Here is an 18,526-nt window from a genome sequence, read left to right on the forward strand (position 1 = left end):
ATGGCGATCTCTTGATCGATATTTTCCCTTGAAAATTTGATCATCTCCTAGGCTAGACGTTCATTGACGTTTAGTTTAGCCAGTACTATCTCTTTCTTAAAGGATCCCCGAGGGTTTTCACGCTTTCTTCACCAGTACGCAACGCCTCTCCGATCAATTGGTTTGGTGATCACGGCCAGATCTCGTTTGCGCACTCGCTCCAGGACACTATATCGTTCAGATCTCAGACTGTCTCATAGGTTTGAGAGATTGGTAGGGTGGAGACGTATTCTCAGCTGGCTCATATCAGAATCTGTGTTCTGCATATAAGACAGAGAAACGGAGCCTATGTTTTGGGTGTAACTCTGTTTTGCCCGAATATCTTTGTATGGGGTCCATGTTTCGAGACAAATCTGCTCATGTGGCAAATCTAAAAGGTAAAGGAATTATTTACGAGGATGATGATGAACCTATTAGGCTCACTGATCAGGATGGCTCGCAAGTTATAAAGGAGTTCTGGATGTCTATGATTGGTAAGGTTCTTAATGCCAAGAAGCAAAATGTTGAGAAACTTTTGCAGACAATGCCAACTCAGTGGAGAATGGTTGATCTTATCACATCGAATGATCTGGGAAATGGAAATTTTTTATTCAATTTTTCATGTGAAGAGGATCTTAAGTCCGTTCTTCGCGAAGGGCCATTTCACTACAATTACTGTATGCTTGTATTGGTGAGGTGGGAACCAATTGTGCACGATGACTACCCATGGATCATTTCATTTTGGGTACGGGTAATTGGAATTCCGCTTCACTTATGGAATGTCAACAACTTGAGGAGTATTGGAGGCATACTTGGCCACGTTGATACTTTGGAACTCGAGGAGGGCCGCATGCTTATAGACATTGATTCTCGGCGTCCTTTAAAGTTCAAAAGGAAGGGTGAGTATGAAGGAGAGGAGGTGACCATTGAATTCAAGTATTATATGCTCTTCAAGCATTGTACTACATGCGGCCTGATGTCTCATGAAAGAGGGTATTGTCCTACCATCAACACTAACCGTCCTCAGTCTCTTATGGACCGGGGTGGGGGTCTTTGCGCGAGTGCAGCTACCTAATGAGCAGTATGGTCGTCAGCCTTTTCTGAGTGATCAACACAAACGTGAAGTGGAGTCTTTCCGTCAACCAAGGCTAAAGGATGATCGAAACAGAGAGGTAACATCTCGCAGGTCTGAAGCAAGGCGTAAACATGACTACAGAGGAAGGCATCATGATGAGAATACATACCAGAGCGGTCAGTGGAACCACTGATCATTATATGTCACATTCTAATAGAATCATTCGACGACGTGATGAGGTCCCTAAAGGGTCTCGGTATGGAGGTTCTCGCTATGGTGGAAGACCATATGATCGTCGTGCTGACAAACCTGGAGTGAAAAGAAAATGGTAAAGGATAGCGTGATTGAGAAGAGGGTAGCTGATCCTCTAGGTGGTAGCTCACAATCTCATGATGTTGTTCCTTATGAACATATATCCGATAAGAACTTGACACCATCTCGGGAAGAGCTTACACAACGGTCTGTGGAGCAAGCGAGTGGAGGAAACCAGGGTTTTATAAGATTGGCCAGTGCTATTGTGACTCCATCACATGATCCACCTCGCATGGTTGATAACGTTACGGTTCGAGACATAAGCGTAGCTCTTTCTCTGACGTTTTCTCCAAATGTTCCAGCAGTTGAGGCTGAGAATGATCAAATGATTGGAGGTCTAAACAACATGGAACTATTGGACACAGGTAATGGAGGGATGATGGATTGTGATGCCCAAGACGATGTCTTTTGACTGATGATCTCATGGATATGGAGGAACAGGTGCAATCTTCTTCATTGGCTGATGTATCAACGGCACACAAGGCTCGCAAAGGTATAAAAGGAGCCAAAAGTGGTGCCGAATTGATTGCTCCTTCGGGAATTCAAAGTAAAAAGAATGAGTTCCTTCGTCGGGGATCTCCACGAATGCGATCAATCAAGCACTCCGGACGCACAAGATCGAGTGAAACTGGAAAGTCAGGACGTCATGCCTCTAAGACATCTAGAGGAAGTTCGTCCACTAGTGATGGTTTGATGGGTTCCAATCAGTTGGAACTGTCGAGGGATTGGGAACGTCTTACGCGTGTCTTAACAACAAGAAATGGACTGTGGTTCATGATAGGGGACTTTAATGAAATTACGGTCATAATGAGAAAGTAGGTGGGAAACAACGCCCTGATAGCTCATTCCTCCCTTTTAAGCAAATGCTTAATGATTGTAGGATGTTAGAGTTTCCTTTCACGGAGGACATGCTCTCATGGGTAGGGAAGAGAGCAGGAGGAACATTGTTCGATGTCGCTTAGACAGAGCTGTAGGAAATGCGGATTGGCATGAGAAGTTTCCCCATTCGAATGTCAAGTATATGTGGTTATGCGGATCGGACCTTCGTCTGATTCTTGCAAACATACTCATAAACCAATAAGGAGATAAAAAAAATTCAAGTTTGATAAAATATCGCTGGATAATGAGGAGCTGAGGCAAGTCATTCTCGAGGGATGGAAATCTCCTGATCTCCCCCCCCCCCCCCCCCCCCGATGCGAATATTATGGAACATATTTATAGCTGCTGAAAGGCTTTGAGCGAATGGAGGAAACAACACAATGTTAACTCGGCGAAACTAGTTGAGGAGCTGAAAGAAAAAGTACAGGGATTGTATGCAAATGATAATGCTACAACTGAGGAAATTGCAGCAGCATTGAAGGAACTCTCTGATGCTCTTAAAGCGGAATAAATGTTTTGGAAGCAGAAGAGTCGCGTGTTTTGGCTAAGAGAAGGGGACATGAATACAAAATTCTTTCATGCCTTAACAAAGCAAATAAGAGCAAGGAATAAAATCACACAGCTTCTAGATGCTAATGGAAATACAGTTGAGGATGAAGAAGGGTTAGTGGCCATTGCTACTAGCTATTTTAGGCAGATTTTTGAATCATCTAACCCGGAGAACATTGAAGAGGCACTAGCTCAAGTTCCTACGGCAATGAATGACAACCTTACTGCTCCAGTCTCTGAATGGGAGGTCAAATTAGCACTGTTTGCTATGCATCCAGAAAAGGCCCCAAGACCAGATGGGATGACTGCGCTCTTTTATCGGAAATTATGGGATATTGTAAAGGAGGATTTAACTCTTATGGTTAATAAATTCCTTTTTGAGGGGACGGTGGCGAACAGGCTGAATGATACAAATATATGTCTCATCCCGAAGATAACAGAGCCTACTGAAATGGCTCAATTTAGGCCCTTTAGCTTGTGAAACGTCAGCTACAAGATAATCTATGAGGTCTTATGCCAGAGATTGAAGAAAGTTTACCAGGCTTGATATCGGAAACCCAGTCAACTTTTGTTGCTGGAAGATAAATTTCAGACAACATTATGATTGCTCAAGAGATGTTCCATGGTCTCAGAACAAAACCAAGTAGACGCAGTAAAAGGATGGTTATTAAGACGGACATGAGCAAAGCATATGACATGATGGAATGGTCGTTTATTGAAGCTGTCATGCGGAAGATGGGTTTTTCAGAAACATGGATCATCTGGATAATGCGGTGCATTACGTCGGTGAAATAAAAGGTGCTCATGAATGGACAGCCAAGAGGAAATATTGTTCCCGGTAGATGTCTACGCCAAGGAGATCCTTTGTCTCCTTTCATTTTTATTCTATGCACAGAAGCGCTCGCTAGCCTTCTTAATCATGCAGAGAACCAAGGAAAGATAACGGGATTGCGCGTCACACGCGCGTGTCCGTCAGTATCCCACCTTCTCTTTGCTGATGATAGCCTTTTGTTCTATAAGGCGGAGCCCCGTGAATGTGAAGAAGTAATGAAAGTTGTCAGGAAATATGGTAAAGCATCAGGTCAATGTATCAACTTTGATAAATCGTCCTTACTCTTTGGTAAGCGGATTAGTGCAAATACTAGACAAGATATTAAAGATGCACTTGGAATACAAAACGAAGGAGGAATGGGAAGTTACTTAGGCATACCGGAAGACATAAGTGGTTCCAAGTGCAAACTGTTTGCTATTCTCAGGGATAAGTTGATGCACCGAGTAAATGGATGGACAGGTAGATGGCTCTCAAAAGGAGGGAAGGAAGTGTTGATCAAATCTATTATGCTAGCTTTTCCGACCTACGTTATGTTTACTTTCTTGCTACCCTTGGAGATATGTGAAAACCTAGCAAGTGCAATTGCTCAATTCTGGTGGAGTTCGAATCCCCCCAAAAGAGGAATACACTGGGCGAAATGGGAAAAGGTCTGTTTACCAAGAGAAGAGGGTGGAATTGGTTTCCGTATGATCCATGAGTTCAATCTGGCATTATTGGCAAAACAACTATGGAGGCTTGTTCAATTCCCTGACTCCCTGGTTGCCCGGGTATTGAGGGGAAGATACAATAGATTGAGTTCACCTCTAAGAGTAAACTCTGCTAGTAGCCCATCCTATGTGTGGTCTAGCATTTCTGCTGCGAGGAAGTTATTATTACTGGGAATTAGACAGAAGATACATTCTGGCTATGAAGTCAAAGTTTGGGAGGACCCATGGATTCCAACGACCCCGGCGAGACCAGCTATTCCTCTAGTGCCGGTTATGCACCTTAACATGAGATTCAGTGATCTCATTAACCATGAGTCAAAGGATTATGATGTTAGTCTTTTGGAGAACTATGTCAATCATGATGACATACCACTCATAAAGAGTTTGGCCATAAGCTCGACTCACCGTTGTGATACATTCTGCTGGAACTACACAAGGAATGGCCAATATACGGTTAAGTCTGGATATTGGGTGACTCAGAACTTATTACAGACACATGAGGAGAAGGAAGTATTGGAGCCTAGTATCACGAAGCTTCAAGCCTTTGCTTGGAAGATAAAGGTGCCTAAAAAGATATGTCATCTTATATGGCAATTGTTAACTGGTCATGTAGCAGTAACGAGGAACTTAGCAATAAGAAATATGAGGTGTGACAATTACTGCCCAAGATGTGGAGACCCAGAAGAATCTGTAATCAATGCCATATTCGAATGCCCTCCAGCTCTACAAGTTTGATCTTTATCATCAACTCCAACAAGTCCAGCTATATTTACAGTATCAAGCGTCTACACAAATATGGATTACCTATTCTGGAGGAAAAACAGCATCATCGAGCCACAACAAGATAGAGATCCTTATCCCTGAATAATCTGGTATATTTGGAATGCTAGGGATGAAAATCTCTTCAGGGGGATAGACAAAGATCCTTTGGACTTAGTTCGACATGCATAAAGTTAATGCAATGCATGGTTTGATGTCAACGAAGTGGTGCAACCAGCGGTACAAGATAACAATACTGAAGAACCCCAAGTCACAAGTTTGGGGAATATCTGTTTGCTAGATGGATCTTGGACAGCATCTGCCCCCTTTAGTGGATATGGATGGGTCTGGATGGATAGTATGGGGACAAGAAATTTCACTCTTCGCGAATCAGCCTTGCATTCGGAAGTAGAAGCACTGCAGTGGGCAATGGAGAACATGTTTCAACATTCACCATGCCAAACATTTGCGACAAATTGTAAGGAGTTGATTGCAATGATAAAGTAACCTCAAGCTTGGCCAAGTTTTGCGACATAATTGGAGAGAATAGAGACGCTACAAATATGCTTCTCGTACTTCAAAATCATTCACGTTCTACGAGCGCGCAATCAGTTTTCTGATTTTTTAGCTAAGACTGCTAGATCCTTCCATAGGGAGTTACTTTTTATTGGTTGTTCTATTCCGGCTTGGTTACCCAGACCACCTCAAGCTTGAGTAATAGAATGGCCTTTTGACGTCAAAAAAAAATTTAAACTATACATCATATGAAAATACATAATTATATTTTGATATCTGAGTTGAACATATATTGAAAAGTTAATATTTTAATTTTTAAATCTTAATTATTTAAAAAAAAAGATTATTTATTATTGAAACCACTAAACATTCCACATTAAAAAAAGTCGTTGGTGTAAAATATTTTTACACAATATGCAAATAATCATAAAATCATACGAGTAGAAACCTTATTAAATAAATATCCATATTAAAATTATACTATATATCTATATTAATATCATTTAAATTTAATTAGATATCATATATGATAGAGAAGATTGATTGTTTTGATTTACTTACCCTAAAATGATTGAGAATAAAAAAGAGCGGTCGTTTGATTTATATGCGCATGCCAATTTATTACATAATATTAACTGATTTCTTAGTTATTTAATATATAATTATTATTTTATTATTTCATAATATGCAAAAAAAAATATAAGAAATAATAAATATAAAGTATTTATTCTGCACAAGGCGCAGATCTTAACCTAAGTATGTATCTCTTTAGTAATTTTAAATCTTAAATATTTTCTAAATCTCTTTTTTTTTTTGTCAGCAAATATTTTCTAAATCTAAGAAAATGAGAAAATGAAAATACACTCAAAAATCAATATTTATATCGAGCAATAACTAAAATGAAAAAAACGACACAAAATGAGAAAAATATTGAAGATAGGTATGATTGGCATATGAACGTAAACTTCTCATAACCATAATTAAATTTTAAATTGCTAAATCATGATATAAAACTGAGCTGACATAGTTTCATTGTAACCAAATAGTAGGTCTAAGATTCTTCGGCGTAAATGTTAGGTTCTTATGCGATAAATGAGTTTTTGACCTAAAATATTTATAAAAATGGGATCAATTCATTAGTAAGCATATTATGTATATAACAAAAAAAGATTTAAAAAAATTGTTTAAGGGCCAAAAATATTAATTCGATCAAGAATATAAATTTTATTTTCCATATGATAGTTCTGAAATAATTTTCATATAAATTCACCATGCGCAAAGCGCAGGTCTTATCCTAGTTTTTTTAAAAAGCAACACGATAAAAAGAAGAAATAAATAATAAACCATATATTAAAGAAAATACTTACTTAATGAAACCAAAAGCAACACTTTTTAAATACCAAAAGTTTAAATTAAATATCAAAAAACAATTCCAACAAATAGAATCAAATGAAATAAGGTAAGAGAAAAAGAAAAGATAAATTGATATAAATCCATAATCCAATAAGATCAAGATCGAAGGCTCTGATACCATGATAAGTTTGGATGAAACATAAAAGTAGAATAGTTTCTCTCATTTTATTAACTTAGCCCATAAGCTTATTTACACAATGTACATAAATTTGTCTAGCAAGTTTTTTACTTAATAAAATAGGAAATCTAACTTATATATTATAATTCGATCAAAAAAACTTATATATTATTTTGAATTTCTTAATATTTACATGGAAATATATTCTAGGTAATCTCGTAATCCATGAAATCTCCCAATATAATATAACAACTATTTATTTTTGAAACAAGGGTTTGTTAATCCTTAGTTTCAGTTTTGCTAGAGACAGTTATGTTTTTGTTGAACCAGTTGGTTATGAACTCCAGTCCAAAAGATTAACATAATATGTTGGTATTCAACGAGTTAATTTACCGTGACCATAACATACAGTCTTCATGAATCATCATTAGAAATCAGTCCTAAGATCCCTCCACTAAAGTTATTTCTTAGCATAAATATAAAAGTGCATGCTTTACTTTGGGAGTATCGATCACATGATGCAAGGATTTCAGACAAGTATCTGGAACTGCAGGTAAAAGTTAGTTCGTAATTTCTCTCTCTCTAATTTCTCTTTTGAGTCAAAATCTGCTTCCATTGCAGGATAAGTGACCAAGATTGGACATACTTCCATGAATCAAGTCTTAATGGTGGTTGCCACCAAACCCTGTTCACTTCTTTTTGACCTATATCCAAGAATTTTTTGTGAATCGAGCCTTGAAGATTGCCACCTCCAAATCCCGTTCGAATTCATTATTTGGAATCTTTATGAAGCAAGCCTTAATGGTTTTAGCTACCAAGTCATGTTCAGATTCCTCCTAACTAAATCCTAAGTCCTATTTAAATAATAAATTTCAGATTTTTTTTTAAATAAAAACCAATACTAATACTAACTATTCTAGGGTCGACATAGAGAGAGAAAATTGTGATAAATAAATCTCTATAAGGCTTTACCTTCCAGACTTGTCTGAAGAATCCGATCCCAAATATACCAAGCCCCAAGATAAGCGGTTATGTTAGGTTTAGTATTGGAGGTCATCTTTGGTTCCTTCAAACAATCAAGGCAAGTGTGTATAGTTGACAAGTTGATCCACTTTAGCATCTTAGTACTATCTGCAATCAGTAAATCTAGAATGATGCTAAAGAGTAGTTAGACATTCAAGTAATAAAATCATAGTCCTTTTCACATAGCTAAGCATAATTTATAAAAATCTTTTTATAAGAATCAGAATAAATCATATCGGTAAACCTCCCCCAGACTTAAATTACACTGTCCCAGTGTAACACAGTCGGAGTTATGGTGGAAATAAATCATAAGTACAAATGTAACAAGTTAGGAAGATAAACCTGACCGGTGTGGGAATCGATCGATGTGCATATGTATGCATTGATCGTCGTGTGTGTGTATGTCGATCGATGTCGACGTCTCGTCCACGGTCGATATGTTGGTAATCATCCTACTTGGGTCTTGCAATAAATCTGAAAGAATAAAAACGAAAATAAATACCAGCAACTAAGAAAACTGATTAAAATTACCTAATAGTGGGTTGCCTCCCACTCAGCGCTTTGTTATAGTCATTTAGCTTGACTTTGGAGGTATGTGGCTAGTTGGTGAAAAAATAGCAGCTTGTTGGGAAATAAGCATCCACCTCATCTCTGCACATTCTGGACCAAGCTGCAATGAAACTTCTTGTGACCTCATCATTTCTGGTCCATCTCTCATCCATCTTTTGTACTGCATTTGAGATTTTTTTCTAGGATGTCTTCAATGTTTAACTGATAATAGCTTATCTTGCTGTAGGCGTATTCTGATAGCTCGTTCAGTTGCTCCTGCACTGACTCCATGTGGTTTGGTATCAGCTGTGCGTCGTCTGGTATGGACGTGGTATCGATCGATGCGACCAGGTGTCTATCGATCGTTGCTGGTGTAGCGCTGTCGATCGATTTGGAGTGTGCTCCGTCAATCGATGCTGATATCTTGTGTTGAGATGCGAGTTGCCTTTGAATGGCTTTGACTTCTTTCTGTAGCCATTCTGCTTGGCTATCTAGTCCACTGATTTTGACGTCGAATGGAAAGTAGATGTCATCACACCGCTTCTCAAGTCGGTCCTCCAAGGGGTCTATAGCTTTGTAAAGCTTTGATGTAATCTGATCAACTGTGTCTGCTGTGTAGGGAAGATGTTCTGTAGGTTTCTTGCCATCGAGCGATGTCCTACGGAACCTATTGATCGATGTTGAATCTTCTTCCTGAAAATCGTGTTGATCATTAAGCTTACCAATGTCCTTCTGGACATTCATCATCTGTGTAGACAAGGTGTCCAAGTATCGCATGATAGGTGAGGTGAAACGGTCGTGCATATCCTCATACAATTTCAACCTATCCTCCATTGCTGTGAACCTTGTGTCGATCGATGTGATGTTGGAGATATCGATCGATATGGCTGGTTGTGGATCATTCATGCGAATGGTGTCCAGTTCTTTCTGTAGCAGATCAATTCTCGCGCTCAACCAGTCCACGTTGTTGTTGAGAGGGTTGTAAACGTCGTTAATCCCCTTGTTGATGTATGCGATCTCCCATTCATCCTTCTTCTCTACCAAACTTTTCGGTTCTGCAGGAATCTGGGATGTATGTGGCTTGACGTCGATCGATGTTGCTTTGTTGGCGTCGATCGATGTTGATGTCGTATCTTCCTTCTCAAAGTTGTGTTGCATACTCTCAATCTCTGTCCTCAGCTCTGCCATACATTTGAAAAGCTCATTGTAACCTCGGTCCAAAGGCTGATAAGTGTCATCTACCAGTGTCTTGAGTTCATCTCCAAGCTTTTCCTGAGTTCCACAAATACTAGTCACCATCTTGTTGATTTCATCCTTGGGGTAGATCTCTGGTGCCAGTGTTATAGGTGTTAAGGAAGTGGCATGTTCTGGAAGACATATGTGACCCTCTCCAAATAGGGGTGCTCTCTCCAGAATTCTTCTGATGTCATCCTTGGTAACAGGAATCATATCACCAGCTGTGCTCCTTACATGTCCAGGCTCGTCTCTGTAGACTCCATATTCGTCCTTTTGTTCCCATCTGAACTTTCTGGCTCCATAGCTGTCATACGCGCGACGTCCACATTCATAACGTCTATCGATCGATGGTGAAGGTGCTTTATCGAGCGACATTGGTGTTACCCTGTCGAGCGATGTAGTAGCAACCTCGTCGATCGATGCATGGCTAACAGGTTTGCACATTTGGTGTGAACCAATTCCTATTATTGTAGCCTCTGGATATACGTCTAGAACAGTTGGTTTGTTGTCTGGGATGCTGCGTTGCTGCGTAAACAAGTTGTCTACTCCATTGGCCAACTGAACAATATCTGCTATGTCTTCTCTGGATACTTGTAGAATCCTTCCATCCATAGCTCTTGCATGGCCATCTTGGTCCCTGAAAATATCAAATTCATCAGGTAATAGAAAGTCGTAATCAATACTCATATTCTTAGTAGATAAAGAAAGTTTAGGCTTAGAATGAGAATCGATCGATGTTGATACTGAGGTATCGATCGATGGTAGACGTTTATCTGCTGAATTAGGGTTTTTGGATCGAATGCTTCTCCTGGATGTTCCTTCCGATTGGTGTGTGTGAGCATTCATCTTTTCTGCTTCTGTTTCGTGAGAAGTACTCCTGGGTGCAAAACTCCTTATATAGGTGTTGGTAAAACGTATTTGGAATAGGAATATTCCCTTTTTCCTCTTCTGAGGCAGCGGCTTTAATATCGATCGATGTACCAGGTGTTGTATCGATCAATGCAGATGATCGTTTTGCCGGATAAATGTGGGAATCAACCGATGCTGAGTAGATGCTGTCGATCGAAGGTGTAGGCGTGTTGTTGAAGGAATGGGTTGAATATCTTTCATCCTGCATAGCAATCTCTATAGCTCTTTCCTTCCAGTAATCCTCATCATACTCCTCAGTAGGATCCTCATTGGATGAAAGAATCACAGTCTCCACTGCAAAACTTTCATGGAATCCACTATATGCTCAACTGCCTATGTAATAGTCATCTCGTCCGTTTTTGTTGGGTTGTTGAAAGGCAAAGTCTGGATAGTACTGATCTGGTAATGTGGAGTGGTATACCGGTTGCATCCCGTAGAGCGACGTGGGATAGCGTTCATCGGTCGTCGGTGACTCATTGGAATCGATTGATGTGACAGTGTAAGTGTCGATTGATTCCGAGTACTCGGTTTCGTACTCTACTCCACAATGGCATGCTGCAATGTAGCCAACATCATTTCCAAGCTCCACGAGGTTGACCTGTTGTCTCACAACTCGAACTAGGTCATAATGGACGTCTGGATCTATCTGTGTCAGACATAATCTGTTGGTGTTCATGTAACATACAACTCCTACTGTAGTTAGGAAAGCTCTTCCAAGCAGAAGTGAAGAGTTCCAGTTAAGCTTGATGTCCAGGGCATGAAAATCTACTGGGACAAGGGCATTACCAATCTGTACCTCAAGGTCTCTTATGATGCCTCCTGAGCTCCTTTCTGAAAGATCCACGAAGGTGAAAGATTCTGATGAGGGCTCTATTTTCAGACCTAACTGGTCTGCCATAACCTTAGGTAGGATACTGACTGATGCTCATGTGTAACAAAGTGCATGGGGACATTCAATACCTTTTACCAGACATGGTATTGCAAACTTCACAGGATCACTCTTCTTCTTCAATGTGATCCTTAGTTTCATCCTTTCCCTGACATGATGAAACATTCTCCTAATGTTCTTCTCAGTTTCCTTAGTCTCTCTGAAGAACATCCACAACCGGTGTGTGAAATAAACTTCATCAAATTGTTTCTCCACTGGGATTCTGAGGACTCTCTTAGTGAAACTATCCATCTCCTTCTCATTAGCTTCCCTCTTAAGGTTCTTAGGAATCTTCTCCTTCCTTTTCCTTAACACTTTTCCCTCAGTTGCCTCAACAACTTGCATAGGCTATGGTGTAGTGTTTGAAGGGTTGGTTGTAGGTTCTGGTGGGTTTCCTAAAGGTTTAGGTGGTGGTCTGAGTGCGTTGATTCGGTTACTATCAATTGATGGTAATCGCACTCGGTGGGTGAGAGGTGTCAGTCGATCGATGGAAGGTGAGGGGGGTCGATCGATGTCGGTCTCTCTCTGTCGATCGATGGCTGGCTCATGCGGTCGATCGATTTTGACGTAGAAAGGGGAGGGTGGGTGAGGGTGTTTTTCTGCGAATTCCTCATGAGTCATGATTCGAACTGCACTACACTCCGCAGTCGATTCAGCAGATGATGTCGATCGATGTCTAGAGTAATCCGTCGATCGATCTTCGTCCTGGTCTGTCGAGTGATGTGCATCCACTGACATCGGTCGACATCAGTGTGATCCGCCGAAGCTCATGGAGATTTCAACTTCGAAGTCTCCTTCTCCAAGCTTCTCACGCTTCACTTCTTGCCAGAAATCATCATCTAGAATGGCATTCCCGTGGTGTTTTGCTTTCTCAACTCCTACCTTTCTAGCCAAGGCTTCTTGCCTCTTTACAGTGTCTCCAGTCTGAGCTACTTTCATATCAAGCTTCCTCACTTGAGTCCCTAAGGTCTCAATTCTTGTGTTCAGACTGTTGTAGGCAGAATCTATCTTCCCATTGAAGTCCACAGTGAGTTGTTGTTGTCCTTCCAGAACTCTGTCAAGCAGTGCTTCAATCTTGCTTTCGTGAGTCTGTGGTGGTGGATTCTGGTAGTATGAGTTTCCATAGCCTCTGCTGTTGTTGCTGAAAGGTTTCTGGTTACTCCTCTGACCATTGCCATAGAAGTTTATGTTTCCACCCTGGTTTCTAGATCTCTAAAATCCAGTACCTCCAATGTAGTTCACATCCTCTTCTCCTTCCATGTCTACAGCTACTTCTCCTTCAGCTGAGCAGACATGCTTCCTAAGAAGCTCATGAACCACATCTAACTTTGCTCTAACTTCGCCCATCTGCTCCTTTCCTAGGGATGCAACAGACTTCTTCCTCTCAAAGTCAGTGTTCTTGGTGCTGCTGCTGTTTGCTAAATTTTCTATCAGTCTCATAGCCTCCACCGGATTCCTGGTGTTGAAGTTTCTCTCGCTAGCTGTATCAAGAGCCATCTGATACCTCTAGGCGATACCTCTGAAGAAAGTGCTCAACATTTGCACTTCATTGAATCCTTGGTGTGGACAGTCTCGCTGGAAGAAATTGAATCTGATCCACGCATCTTTAAAAGACTCTCCAGTCTCTTGCGTGAACGTAGCAATTTTGCTCCTCAAGTCTTCAGCGCGTGCCTCATCAAAGAAGTTTCGCAAGAAAGCATTCTTGATGTCGGCCCAGGATTTTAGAGATCCTGTGGGTAGCTGCTTAAGCCAGTGCATCGCTTCTCCAGTCAGAGTATACTTGAAGAGCTTGCACAATAGGTAGTCCTCAGGGACTCCATCCATACAAATAGCAGCGATAAGATCCTCGAACCTCTCCAGATGGTCCATAGGATGCTCGTGCGGTAACCCATAGTAGGGTAGCTGCGACACGAGTGTGTAGTACTGAGGCTTCAGCTCGAAATTCTCCTTCTGAATCTCTGGAAGGCGAATAGCCGATCTGTTGGTGTAGTAATCGTCTGGATAATTGTAGTCGGCCAGTGCCTTTGGTGGAGCAGCCTCTTCTACAGGTTGAGTAGCTCCTGTAGCATCAACATTAGGGATTACATTCCCCTGAGCGTCTAATTTCTGACCTGTTGCATTACGCAGATGTCTATCCTGGTCATAAAGGTCTCAATTCTCATCCTATCTGAGAATAACAGTCGCAATCCTGTTTCGCGACTGAAGATCGATCGACGTACGCAGTGTAGGATCGATCAATGTCCAACTAGGTACATCGGTCGACGATGAAGGTCGGGTGTCGGTCGATGGTTGGGTGTGAGAATTGGTCGATGTGAAAGCTGCTGCGTCGAGCGATGTGGAACGTTGACCATTGCGGATCGTGCGTTCCAGGTGAGCAGGATCTTCTGAGAATAGCAGGTTTTTTTCCTTGTTGCTTCTGGTACTACTGGGCATGCACCTGAAAAGACAAGAAAAAAATTTGTGTCAGAATGGGGGTAAAGAAAACGAAAAGAATTAATAACACTAAATCTAATGGCGATCAAAGCTCCCCGGCAACAGCGCCAAATTTGATACCACTCAAATTACCCTAATAAGTGAATTACTCTCTCAAATAAGAGGTTCAATTGTAGTACTTAGGGATCGAATCCACAAGGAGCTAGGGAACCTATTAAATCTAGTAATTTATAAATTCTAAGTGTTTGTTGTTTTATGGTTTTAACGTAAATAGCAATCCTAATTGAGCAAGTCTATTGCTCGACTAACAAGATGATTTGGGGGTGTAACTTATTGGAAAGGTATTAGATGCATGGTTTCTATAGATGTTGGGGATTATAATCCTATAGATGCCTATCAGTTGCATGCATGGTATATTAGAGCTCAACCCCTTAGACACAGTGATCAGCGATGGCAATGTTTCACTGGTTAACTAACTAGATCTTGGATCTCAACTGTCGTATATTGATCACAAGAAAGTGTTGATCGATGGTCCTATAGGGATATCGATCGATACACCTTTCACAAATATCGATCGATTGTCAGAAGACAGTATCGATCGATGCTTCTAGTTAAGCCTTAGGCGTAAGTTGATAATGCTCGCTAGCTTTCTAGTTCAGCGGTAGCCTTTTTCCAGTTGTCTAGTATGATAGATTTGGTTCAGGACTGGATGGTCAAGGATGCTTGACTCATGCAGATTCCTAGATTCAATATGCTAGGCAGCTAATCTAGAACAAGCATTAAGAACAATCAATCAATGAATACCACAACTTAGCAATCTATAGTTGGGGCTAATCCCTCTAACCTATTTGAACCCTGAATCTAACAAGTAAACTACTCAGACATAGCTAAGCAATTCATGACACAAAATGTAGATAAAAACTGCATAGAATAGAATAGATGAATCAATGGAGTTCCAAACACAAATCTCTCTATGATCTTCTCTCCTAAAACTCTCTGCTGAAAATAAGAATACAAAGGTGGCTAAAAGCTCTCTTGCCTCCTAACACTTAGGCAAGTATATATCTATTAGGTTAAAAACTCGTCAGGGGTAAACTCGTGCTTCCGCGTCTCGACATCGAGCGATGGTACAGGATGTACATCGATCGATCTTAATCTTCAATCGTCGAGGCTTCACTTCTGTATCGATCGATGACACAGGATGTGCATTGATCGATTGTGTCTTCTTCGTATCGACCTCTAATGGTCAGTTCGGATGAATACTCATTTAAGCTCCTAAATGCTCCATAATCATCACTTTACTCCAAGATACTTCTGAACCTGAAAACATACCTAATAGAATAGAATATATAGTATATAGATAGTAAAATACTTATATACCATGGGTGAAAATAGGTCAAATCCATGGTATATCAGTGAAGAAAGTTGAAACCTATTTTATCCGGTAACAAGGCAAAGGTTCCTCTGGTGAATTGAGATTGGGGTCGAAGTTGAGGGATTGGTGTACTGGGAGATAGACATTCCAACAGTAGACTTTGTTAACATTGCCGTTAAGTTTCAAATACTTATATAAACTGTAGATCCACAGAGTCTTACAATTTTGGATTGTAATTGGACTAATTTCGAAACTATACATTGATAAACAAAATTATCATTTGTTAAACATAATGAAATAAGTATACTATATAATACCGTAATTTGATCAAGCCAAGAAAAAAAGAAAATTAAAAGGTACAAGAACTTGGATGTAAATAATAGTTCTACCTTACCCTATGAACTATGATATAAATCATCTTACATATGGATCTTCTTAAAATCATACAAACTAGGTGGTGATCCGCGCCTTACCCAAGGTGAATGGACTAAAAAAAGTTTAATTTTTAGTTAGTAAATATTAAAAAGGTAATAAGTCATAGTAACAAATAATACATGTTACACAATGCTATAACGTTTGATATACACATCAATGAAAACCAATTAGCACGTGCTTTCAGATGAACTGTACTATCCAGGTTAACGAAAATAATTACACTAACAGTAATAGATCGAGCTCTTTTAAATAAGCGGTTTAACACACATTGTTCATTGTGATGCTTAAGCCTTAGCTTAGTATGATATGTATAGTCACAAGATATGAAGTTTGGCGCATTTTATTTAAGTGAAATGAATATATTTTCACCATAATTCAATCATAAAAATCCCTGATTGCTCCTTTCTAAATTTTAATTTTTAACATTGCCGTACTGAGATAGGCATTCAAATACTTATATAAACTGTTGATCCACAGAGTTTTACAATTTTGGATTGTAATTGGACTAATTTCGAAACTATACATTGATAAACAAAATTATCGTTTCTTAAACCTAATGAAATAAATATAATATATAATATCGTACTTAATTTGATCCGCCAAGAAAAAAGAAAACTAAAAGGTACAACAACTTGGATGAAAATAATAGTTCTACCCTATGAACTATGATATAAATCATCTTACACATTGATCGTTTTCGAATCATACATATTGATATCAAGTGATGGTTGGCTTTAATTAACAATGTTTTTTTTTTTGCCATCTAGTTTTATTAAAAACCAAAGCCTACAAACCATACAAAATAACAAAGCCCGAAGGCCCAACCGAAAGAGACCCATACAATACATACAAACAACTGGGCCTAAAGCCTACTAAACTTAAACCCATCCGAAAAGAAATCGACAAAACACGAGTCGAATTTTGTAAAGTTGTTTAGGACATGTGTTAATCCCTCAACAACGAAGGATAACACGCGTCACCGATCTCTTTCAACTTCACCGTCCCGAGATTATGCCGGAAACTGATCGGCGCCACACAAGAGACAAGCACTGCTTCACATACCTCCAACGCCGGATTTTCTTCCCACAGAGAGCATCCCTCAACCAAATTAAGATCTCGTCCGGATCACCAAACTATCCATACAGAAATGGATCCCCAAAACACAACCTCCGCCTTCATCACCATAGCATAGCCATCGGAGAGCTTCATCGACTGCCGAGATCTCATCCAATCGGACCGAACTGTCAAACTGAAGACAAGAGAAACACCCCATCACACCCCACGAGCCAAAATCGGAACCAAAACCCAATATTCAACAAAGGTTTCGGTTTAATCTACCTCAAGAAGGTTATTTCTTTATACACAAACAAAATGTAATGGATGATGACCGGTTATTCCGGTGGCACCGTGTTGATCATGGCGATACCATTGATATTTTCAATGGAAGTGTATCCGGTGGCTCTTTGTAGCGACAATGTTGGATTCAGAAAAGCTATGTCGCTAAGTTTGTATTCCCCTCACGTAGAACACAAGCTATGCATACATTGTTCAAACCATTATAAACAAGCTTGTTAAAAACCAATATCCATGTAGCTAAATCATTTACTTTCAGAGCCTACAAGACAACTTGACTAGAGATTTTCAGAGACTGAACTGTAATTTTGACATGAGGTACATTGATGCAGCCTGAATGAGAGAAGGAATATGATTCCGAGTACAAGGAAAAAGATGATGATGATGATGAGGCCCGAAAATTCAGTCAATTGGAAGTAAAACGTTTGTGTCTTGATAGATGGTCAGTGAAGAATGATTTGCTTTTGAAATCGGACGGAACAGAGAGGCTTACAATTCTCCATTGAAGTGGGTTACTTCGATACAGTTTTAGAGATCAAAGAGAAGGTTGAGAAGTTTCAACGTATCCCTGTTTCCAAACAAACTCTTTTCTTCCAAGGAAATGTTCTACAAGAAAATCTTGACATCGAACAATGTCAGATCCTCCACAACTCACGTCTACAGCTCCTCATCTGTACTCCCAGTACCGACCAAAGCGCGAGCACTCTGGTGTTCAAAACCGACCAATCTCCACCGTCAAACTCAACTGAACAGATCATTACTGTTCATCAAGATCCGAGTGTGATGATGTCTGGGAGCAATCACAACAACAATAACAACAACAACAACAACAACAGCACGAAGAAGCTAAGAGTAATGGTGTCGCTGAAATGCGGGACCAGGAAGTTTCCGGTGGAAGTGAATGCATGTGATAAAGTTGGAGAGCTGAGGAAGGAGCTTGCTAATATTCAACAAAGGTTTCGGTTTAATCTACCTCAAGAAGGTTATTTCTTTATACACAAACAAAATGTAATGGGTGATGACCGGTCATTCCGGTGGCACCGTGTTGATCACGGTGATAACATTGATATTTTCAATGGAAGTGTATCCGGTGGCTCTTCGTAGCCA

At 40.0% G+C, this 18,526-nt stretch overlaps 2 protein-coding genes across 2 annotated transcripts; both read left to right on the plus strand.

The window, feature by feature from the left end:
• Positions 1 to 376: 376 nt before the first annotated feature.
• On the plus strand, positions 377 to 1,093 carry LOC106398487. Its single transcript, XM_013839033.1, has one exon. The coding sequence runs from the start codon at positions 377 to 379 to the stop codon at positions 1,091 to 1,093; it is 717 nt and encodes a 238-aa protein (XP_013694487.1).
• Positions 1,094 to 17,449: 16,356 nt separating this feature from the next.
• Positions 17,450 to 18,523, plus strand: LOC125582346 (ubiquitin domain-containing protein 7SL RNA1-like). The gene is made up of 2 exons (XM_048749002.1): positions 17,450 to 17,570; positions 17,946 to 18,523. Exons 1-2 carry the CDS (start codon positions 17,450 to 17,452, stop codon positions 18,521 to 18,523), a joined length of 699 nt encoding a protein of 232 aa, XP_048604959.1.
• The last annotated feature ends 3 nt before the right edge of the window (positions 18,524 to 18,526 follow it).

The sequence above is a fragment of the Brassica napus genome, chromosome C2 (genome assembly GCF_020379485.1).
Source record: "Brassica napus cultivar Da-Ae chromosome C2, Da-Ae, whole genome shotgun sequence".
In the NCBI taxonomy this organism is placed as follows: Eukaryota; Viridiplantae; Streptophyta; class Magnoliopsida; order Brassicales; family Brassicaceae; genus Brassica; species Brassica napus.

Bases quoted from the DNA above. Each gene is read 5' to 3' on its own strand.
- LOC106398487 (XM_013839033.1), top strand. From the start codon at position 377: ATGTTTCGAGACAAATCTGCTCATGTGGCAAATCTAAAAGGTAAAGGA.
- LOC125582346 (XM_048749002.1), top strand. From the start codon at position 17,450: ATGACCGGTTATTCCGGTGGCACCGTGTTGATCATGGCGATACCATTG. The intron at 17,571-17,945 runs GTTTGTATTCCC...ACTTCGATACAG, and splicing joins CAGAAAAGCTATGTCGCTAA to TTTTAGAGATCAAAGAGAAG.